The sequence below is a fragment of the Brachyhypopomus gauderio genome, unplaced genomic scaffold (assembly GCF_052324685.1).
Source record: "Brachyhypopomus gauderio isolate BG-103 unplaced genomic scaffold, BGAUD_0.2 sc54, whole genome shotgun sequence".
Classification (NCBI taxonomy): domain Eukaryota; kingdom Metazoa; phylum Chordata; class Actinopteri; order Gymnotiformes; family Hypopomidae; genus Brachyhypopomus; species Brachyhypopomus gauderio.
Window position 1 is genome coordinate 2,504,327 of NW_027506878.1, and position 10,000 is coordinate 2,514,326.

The following is a 10,000-nucleotide window of genomic DNA, read 5'->3' on the forward strand; positions in this document are numbered from 1 at the left end:
CCAGTCCCAGTGTGGACTGCAGAAGTGCAAACAGCTCTGTCTTTTTTCTCCCACTCTCTCTCCCTCCTTCTCTCTCCTACACTCACTCCCACTCCCTCTCTCTCTCTCTCTCTCTCTCTCTCTCTCTCTCTCTGTCTCTCTCTCCATCTCTCTCATCTCTTTCACACATACATTCATAGCACTCTCTGACCCAGACATAACACACACATTGAACATGCCAACACACACACGCGCACACACACACACACACACACACACACACACACACACACACACACACACACACACACACACACACACACACACACACACACACACACACAAATATATGCACACACCACACACCCACTAAACATATCCATGCAGACACAAACACAAACATGCAGTACATTTTGTAGTAGATAAAAACACATGAACCCATTTTAATATATGTCTTGTTTAATATCTCTCTTCACTGTTTCATTTTCAGTGTCTAGTAAAGATGGATATTTGTAACCTCAAACTCCTTCATCATCAGAGTTGATGTTCAAACGTGTGTGAGTGTTTGTGTGGTTGTTTTACACACACTGTAGGACATAAGTGTCCTGACTACAGGACAATGCGAGACGCTCAGTCACTGTGTCTGTACCAGACAGGACGTCGCTGACAGTGTAAAGTGCTTTTCACAAAACATTCATTTTTAAAACAGGGAGGGCAAAACATACATTTTTAGTTACTGCTTTTAAGGTTTGGTTTTATTTCAAATGAGAAAAACTATATATACAGGTGCAACTCAATTAGAATATCATCTCAAAGTAAATGTATTTAAGTAATTCAATATAAAAAGTGAAATGCATGCATTATATAGATTCATGACAAGTGATACATTTCAATTGTTTATTTCTGTTAATGTTGATGATTATGGCTTATAGCCAATTAAAAACCAAAATCATTATTTCAAAAAATTTGAATATTATATAAGATCAAATGAAAAAAGTATTTATAGTTCATAAATGAAAGTATGTACAGTAAATGGACAGTACTTGGTCTGGACTCATTCTGTACGGATTACTTCATCAGTGCAGCCCCAAATCATCACTGATTGTTTAAACTTCACACTGGACCTCAAGCAGCTTTGGACTGTGTGACTCTCCTCTCCTCCTGCAGACTCTGAGACCCTGATGTCCAAATGGCACACAATCCCAGCTGTTGGAGGTCTAGTGTGAAGTTTGCACGATCAGCACTGGTGTAGAACCCCCCCCCCCCCCACCACACACACACACACACACACACACACACACACACACACAATATTCTATTATTATTCTATTATACACATCATTATTGAGATGTGTCGCTCATAGGTAGAGTGTGCACGCGTGTGTGTGTATGTGTGCATGTGCGGGAGTGTGTGTGATAACACATATTTGCTGGGTTGTGTTGTGTTTGTGGTGTGGTTACACGTGATCTCTCACTGCTGTGGTGAAGTATAGTGAAGTATAGTGAAGTATAGTCCTCCCTTCACTAGGTGCCACACCAACGCCCACAAATGTGTTTGAAATTAGCTTAAATGTTTTTTTGTTGGTGAAAATATAGAAAATCAACATGACTGGATATTTTGTGACACACTGGTGGTTTTGTGTATGTAACAGCTGTGGGCAAACCAGGAGGACAGTACAGCGTTGGAACCAGCAGAGGGCAGTAGTGAGGTACAAAATGGCCACGGGGAGGCCAGTCCAAACCCCAGCACGGACTGCTTGTGTCTGGGACAGCCGGTTCAGAACCGTGACCAGATGAGGGCCAACGTCATCAATGAGATTATGAGCACAGAGAGACACTATATCAAACACCTGAAGGACATCTGTGAGGTAACACACACACACACACACACACACACACACACTATACACCTTAACACATGTCGCAATGTACACCATAACACAATATACAACCCAACACACCACACTGTACAACCCAACCTAACATACGAAAGAAAGAACGATGTATGGATTTTGAACTGTGTGTATTGAAAGGGCACCTGTGTGTGTGTGTGTGTGTGTGTGTGTGTGTGTGTGTGTGTGTGTGTGTGTTGGTTGGTGTGTGTTCAGGGGTACCTGAAACAGTGCAAAAAGAGAAGAGACATGTTTAATGAGGACCAGCTGAAGGTGATTTTTGGAAACATCGAAGACATTTACAGGTTCCAGCTGGGCTTTGAAAGAGACCTGGAGAAACAGTTCAACACAGAAGAGCCTCACCTCAGTGAGATCGGGCCCTGTTTCCTGGAGCATGTTAGTGTTATACACACACACACACACACACACACACACACACACACACACACACACACATACGTGAGTGAGCCTCACTGCAGTGTGACCAGGCCCTGTTTCCTGGAGCATGTTAGTGTTATACACACACACACACACACACACACACACACACACACACACACATACACACACACATACACACACACACACACACACACACATACGTGTGTGAGCCTCACTGCAGTGTGACCAGTAGGTGTGACCTGCAATATTCGCTGATTCGACTATAGTCGACTATACCCCCTAGTCGACTATGAACGTCATAGTCGAATGTATCATTCTGACTGCATGGAGGTGCCCAAGGATGCAGCTAAGCATTAGTTGTTACATGAAATGTCTTTGTTTTCGTTATATATAGCCTTTTGTCAAATAAAATCATCCTAATTTCTGTTAATAAATATTAAAAATGATGTTTGCGCATTAACAATAGGCATCTTCCTTACTACACATTAATAAATCACACCCTGCAGTTGCACAATCCAACCGAGCGGAGCTGAACACGCAGAATACGCAGCATCTACCGAGATTATAATGGCTACTAAAAAACTTCAAAAGTATTTTAAAAAAGATAAAGATGAGAAAAGTGCAAGTTATGTCATCAACGTCTTTCATTTCGCACGACAACAACCAACATGGTATACCATTTAAAACGCGTAAGGCGAAAAAAAAAAGTTCAGCTGTTTGTCGTTTCGGTCGTGTCATCTCGTCTCGACAAGTAGGCCTATAAACATTTTTGTTGTTTGCTTTTAAACCCCGTTACTTGAACCTTTCCTTGTATTTTTTTTGCTGTTGTGTGTCAATTTTTTTATATTTTCAGGCAGGCATATTTTATTTAAAATATTTTTGACATTTTGCAGAGTGCCTGTCTGACAGTTCGATATGCGCAATGCACACTGACGGTTAATGTTCTCTAACGTTTCATAAAAAATAAGTAAGTAAATAAATAAAAGCTGAATAAGCCAACCTACCGTATTTATTCATTTATCTGAGTGTTTTAGGTTTTTACTTTGAAGAGGAAAAATGTCCTGAATGAGAACGGGATCCCGTTTAAGATGCTCTAAATAAAAAATAAATAAACCCGATTCGACTATTAGCCGACTAAAGGGAAAAGCTGACGAATCAGATTCGACTATAAAAATCCTTAGTTGAATACACCCCTAGTGACCAGGCCCTGTTTCCTGGAGCATGTTAGTGTTACACACACACACACACGTGTGAGCCTCACTGCAGTGTGACCAGGCCCTGTTTCCTGGAGCATGTGCTAAATAGCCAAATTGTTGTTTATATGTTGTATACATTTTGAAGCTACATATTTGCTCAACATGAGATGTGTGTGTTTGTATCCGTGTGTGTTTGTCCGTGTGTGTGCTGTACTGTACACACTCGCTCTGTGTGTGTGTGTCAACAGCAAGACGGGTTCTGGATCTACTCAGAGTACTGTAATAACCACGTAGACGCCTGTATGGAGCTGACACGCCTCATGCGGGATGGGCGGTACCAACACTTCTTTGAAGCATGCCGATTGGTCCAGCAAATGATTGACATCGCTATTGATGGCTTTCTGCTCACTCCAGTGCAGAAGATCTGCAAGTATCCACTCCAGCTGGCAGAGCTGCTCAAGTACACTGTACAGGAACACAGGTACACACACATATATACACACACACACACACACACACACACATCAATACACTGTACAGGAACACAGGTACACACACATATACACACACACACACACACACACACACACACACACATCAATACACTGTATAGGAGGAACACAGGTACACACACATATACACACACACACACAGCAATACACTGTACAGGAACACAGGTACACACACACACACACCAATAACACACACACACACACACACACATCAATACACTGTACAGGAACACAGGTATACACACACACACACACACACACACACCAATAACACACACACACACACACACACACACATATATACACAATACACACACACACACATATATACACAATACACACACACACACATATATCAATACACTGTACAGGAACACAGGTACACACACACACACACACCAATAACACACACACACACACACACATCAATAACACACACACACACATCAATACACTGTACAGGAACACAGGTACACACACATATATACACACACACACACACACACACACATCAATACACTGTATAGGAGGAACACAGGTACACACACATATACACACAGATATACACACACACACAGCAATACACTGTACAGGAACACAGGTACACACACACACACACACCAATAACACAACACACACACACACACACACACACACACATCAATACACTGTACAGGAACACAGGTACACACACATATATACACACATATACACACACACACACCAATAACACACAGACACATACCAATAACACACACACACACACACATATATCAATACACTGTACAGGAACACAGGTACACACAAATACACACACACACACATCAATACACTGTACAGGAACACAGGTACACACACATATATACACACACACACCAACAATACACACACACACACACACACACACACACACACACACACACACACACACACATATCAATACACTGTACAGGAACACAGGTACACACATACACACACACACACATATACACACACACACACACACACACACACATACATATATCAATACACTGTACAGGAACACAGGTACACACACATATACACACACACACACACACATATATACACACACATACACACACACACACCAATAATACACACACACACACACACACACACACACACACACACACATATCACACACACACATATCAATAGACTGTACAGGAACACAGGTACACACACATATATACACACACACACACCAATCACACACACACACACATACATATATATATAATAATAATAATAATAATAATCTTTATTTATATAGCACCTTTCATACATACATGCAACTCAAAGTGCTTTACAGTATAAATAAAAGAAACATAAAAAGAAGACAAAAAGAAAATGTTAAAGAAATTAAAGTAAAATAACATAAAATGTAAAAAAGTAAAGTAAACAATATAATAAAAAAGTAAAGTAAATAAAACTAATTAAGATAAGTAAATATAAGAAGATAAAAATAAAATATTAAAATTAAAGGTAAAAAGAAATAATTAAATAAAGTGACAAATTATAAAATAATAGACTAGAATTTCTTAACTAAAAGCAGATCTAAACAGGAACGTTTTGAGACTGTTCTTGAAACTATTCAGGGATGAAATGCATCTGAGCTCTTCAGGAAGAGAATTCCAGAGCTTTGGGCCATAGTGGCTAAAAGCACCCTCGCCAATCTTTAATCGGCATCTAGGAATCACCAGCAGATTACTGTTTGAAGACCTCAGAGACCTGACTGGAACATATCTAACCATCATTTCACTGAGGTAAAGAGGGGCAAGACCATGAAGACATTTAAAAACCATGACTAGAACCTTAAAATCTATCCTAAAGCTGACAGGTAACCAGTGCAGTGAGTGGAGTGCAGGTGTAATATGATCTCTCTTTCTCCTGCGGGTCAGAACCCTTGCAGCCGCGTTCTGAACTCGCTGTAGGTGCGAAATAGAGCTCTTTGGAAGAGCAGATAGAACAGCGTTACAATAATCTAGCCTTGATGTGATAAATGCATGGACAAGTTTTTCACTGTCAGCAGGAGTGAGCATATCCCGGACCTTAGCAATGTTTCGAAGGTGAAAATAAGCTGTCTTGCATGTAGCCATGATGTGTGATTTGAAGCTGAGCTCATTATCAAAGGTGACGCCCAGGTTCTTAACACATTGTCTGGCATTCAGATTCATTTGATTTAAATAAGTCTGGACATCATTCCTTTGTGAATCACTGCCAAGAACAAGAACCTCTGTCTTCTGTTTATTTAATTGCAGAAAATTGTCAGACATCCATGTCTGTATATCATCTATGCAGTCAAACAGTGAGCAAATTGATTTTAGGGCCTTAGGTTCTAGAGAAATGTAAAGTTGAGTGTCATCTGCATATTGATGATAACTAATACCATGTTTATTAATGATATGTGGTAGCGGAAGCATATATAGGTTGAATAGTAACGGCCCAAGAATTGATCCTTGGTGGACGCCACAAGTTATTTTTTGACGTGTGGAGGAAGAGGTACCTAATGCTACATAGTAATCACGCCCAGTTAGGTACGATCTAAACCAGTCTAAGACTAAGCCACTAAGGCCTACCCAACTCTGTAGTCGATCAAGAAGAATTTCATGATCAACTGTGTCAAAAGCGGCGCTTAAATCCAGCAGAAAAAGGACTGAGAGTTTGCCTGCATCCTTATTCAATCTCAAGTCATTTACTACCTTAACTAGGGCTGTTTCAGTGCTGTGGAGAGCTCTGAAACCAGATTGAAAAGTGTCATTTATTTGATTTACTTTTACATAATCATTCAACTGGATTGACACAACTTTTTCAATGATTTTGCTAAGAAAGGAAAGGTTAGATATAGGTCGATAATTATTGAGAATTGTGGGATCAAGATTTCTGTTCTTTAATAGTGGTTTAACCATTGCTGTTTTAAAAAAGTTAGGGAATTCACCCAATTGCAGAGACTGATTAACAATCGTTAGAACTTCATTTGCTAATGAGCTCAGAACCTGCTTGAAAAAGCATGTAGGTAAAGGGTCCAGTTCACAAGTAGAGGATTTTAGTGATGAAATCACATCAAGTAGTGTTACCATGTCAACTTCTTTGAAATAAGACATATTAAAGTTAGGCTGAGTAACTGATATAAGGTTTGATAGTCTATTAGTGCTTGTTGCTATGTTCTGCCTTATAATAGTGATCTTGTCCCTAAAAAATATTTATAAAAAAAAAATATATATATATATATATATAAAATTAGTGGTGCCACGAAGATGCCAGGTTTGCTTCATGGAAAAGTCATTTTTAAGAAGCTTCCTAATGGAGACATTGACGAGACTAAAGTTGTTTGCACCTTATGCAACGTGGAATTAGTTTATTGTAGGAGTTCTACCAGTCTGAAGTGCCATTTAAACGCAAAGCACCCGTTTGCTAATGCTGCTGACGCTGGGTCAAGCACTGGTGCAGCCCAGGGGAAGAGTCACCACCAAACTACTCTGAGTGCAACCGAGTCAGCGCAGCTCTATCAGACCAGTTGACCAATCTCCTCACTCAGTGGATTGGCACTAGCTGCCGAACTATAAGCATGGTTAGAAACCCTATCTCAAAATCTCAAAGACTTGGGTAGCACGCATATTCTGAATGAGCCATATTAATCTAGATTAATCTAGATAAATTTCAAGATTTCAATGAGATAAATCTAGATTAAAAAAATGTATCTATGTCCACCTCTAATATATATATATATATATATATGTATATATATGTGTGTGTGTGTGTGTATATATATGTGTATATATACTAACACACCTCCATAACACACACACTACATTTAATTTAATTTAATTTGTATGTACATAAAAACATTAAAGCGTTTTAATTTCTGATCTTACTCTCTCTCTGCCTCTCTCTCTCTCTCTCTCTCTCTCTCTCTCTCTCTCTCTCTCTCAGTGATTACCGGTATGTTGCAGCAGCACTGGCAGTGATGAGAAATGTAACCCAACAGATTAATGAGCGAAAACGAAGACTTGAAAACATCGACAAAATTGCTCAGTGGCAGGCGTCGGTGCTGGACTGGGAGGTGCGGCCCACTACAGCCTTGCCACCATGTTAACAGCACCTCACTACAGCCCTGCCACCGTGTTAACACCACCTCACTACAGCCCTGCCGCCGTGTTAATACCACCTCACTACAGCCCTGCAGCTAACAGCACCTCACTACAGCCCTGCCACCGTGCTAATACCACCTCACTACAGCCCTGCAGCTAACAGCACCTCACTACAGCCCTGCCACCGTGTTAATACCACCTCACTACAGCCCTGCCGCCGTGTTAATACCACCTCACTACAGCCCTGCCGCTGTGTTAATACCACCTCACTACAGCCCTGCCACCGTGTTAATACCACCTCACTACAGCCCTGCAGCTAACAGCACCTCACTACAGCCCTGCCACCGTGCTAATACCACCTCACTACAGCCCTGCAGCTAACAGCACCTCACTACAGCCCTGCCGCTAACAGCACCTCACTACAGCCCTGCCGCTAACAGCACCTCACTACAGCCCTGCCACCGTGTTAATACCACCTCACTACAGCCCTGCCGCCGTGTTAATACCACCTCACTACAGCCCTGCCGCTGTGTTAATACCACCTCACTACAGCCCTGCCACCGTGTTAATACCACCTCACTACAGCCCTGCAGCTAACAGCACCTCACTACAGCCCTGCCACCGTGCTAATACCACCTCACTACAGCCCTGCAGCTAACAGCACCTCACTACAGCCCTGCCGCTAACAGCACCTCACTACAGCCCTGCCGCTAACAGCACCTCACTACAGCCCTGCAGCTAACAGCACCTCACTACAGCCCTGCAGCTAACAGCACCTCACTACAGCCCTGCCGCCGTGTTAATACCACCTCACTACAGCCCTGCCGCCGTGCTAATACCACCTCACTACAGCCCTGCAGCTAACAGCACCTCACTACAGCCCTGCCGCCGTGTTAATACCACCTCACTACAGCCCTGCCGCTAACAGCACCTCACTACAGCCCTGCCGCCGTGTTAATACCACCTCACTACAGCCCTGCCGCTGTGTTAATACCACCTCACTACAGCCCTGCCACCGTGCTAATACCACCTCACTACAGCCCTGCCGCCGTGTTAATACCACCTCACTACAGCCCTGCCGCTGTACTAATACCACCTCACTAAAGCCCTGCCGCTAACACCACCTCACTACAGCCCTGCCGCTAACAGTACCTCACTACAGCCCTGTCGCTAACAGTACCTCACTACAGCCCTGTCGCTAACAGTACCTCACTACAGCCCTGCCGCCGTGCTAACAGCACCTCCTTTCTGGGGAATATATATTGAGCATCTCACATGTGCATGAAGAAGTCAATTAGACATGTTTCAGTACATCATGTTTCAGTACAACACGGTTCAGTACAACACGGTTCAGTACATCATGTTTCAGTACATCACGTTTCAGTACATCACGTTTCAGTACATCACGGTTCAGTACATCACGGTTCAGTACATCACGGTTCAGTGCAACACGGTTCAGTACAACACGGTTCAGTACATCACTGAACCTTTTTAGAAGGTTTCAGAGTAGCATTCTCTCAGGAGCAGAACATGCTGATAACAGAATGTGCTGAGGCTTCAGATGTGGGTTGTACCATTCATGGATGCAGATTTGGGTCATACCATTCTGGGCTTCAGATGTGGGTCATACCATTCTGGGTGTGGGTTGGACTAACTGGAGTATCAAATGTCGCAGTGATCTCAGAGGCATCGTGGCAATCTTTTAATAATCTTCTGTGTCTGTTCTGTCTGTGTGTTTGGATTTGGGTGTGTGTGCGTGTGTGTGCGTGTGTGTTTTGGGCGGGGCTGTGCAGGGCGAGGACGTCTTGGACAGGAGTTCTGAGCTGGTGTACACGGGGGAGTTGTCCTGGATATACCAACCCTACGGGCGAAGCCAAACACGAGTGTTCTTCCTGTTTGACCACCAG

General features: G+C 42.4%; 1 protein-coding gene across 3 annotated transcripts in view; it reads left to right on the top strand.

Moving 5' to 3' along the window:
• arhgef9a (Cdc42 guanine nucleotide exchange factor (GEF) 9a) overlaps positions 1–10,000 on the top strand; it is a 34,951-nt gene that overhangs the window by 19,894 nt on the left and 5,057 nt on the right. For all 3 annotated transcript variants that reach the window (XM_076987704.1, XM_076987702.1, XM_076987703.1), the window contains exons 4-8: positions 1,632–1,847; positions 2,088–2,267; positions 3,718–3,950; positions 7,936–8,065; positions 9,887–10,000. The exon at positions 9,887–10,000 is cut by the window's right edge and continues 18 nt beyond it. In XM_076987704.1, coding sequence (XP_076843819.1) covers positions 1,632–1,847; positions 2,088–2,267; positions 3,718–3,950; positions 7,936–8,065; positions 9,887–10,000 — 873 coding nt within the window. The remainder of the gene's footprint in view (positions 1–1,631; positions 1,848–2,087; positions 2,268–3,717; positions 3,951–7,935; positions 8,066–9,886) is intronic.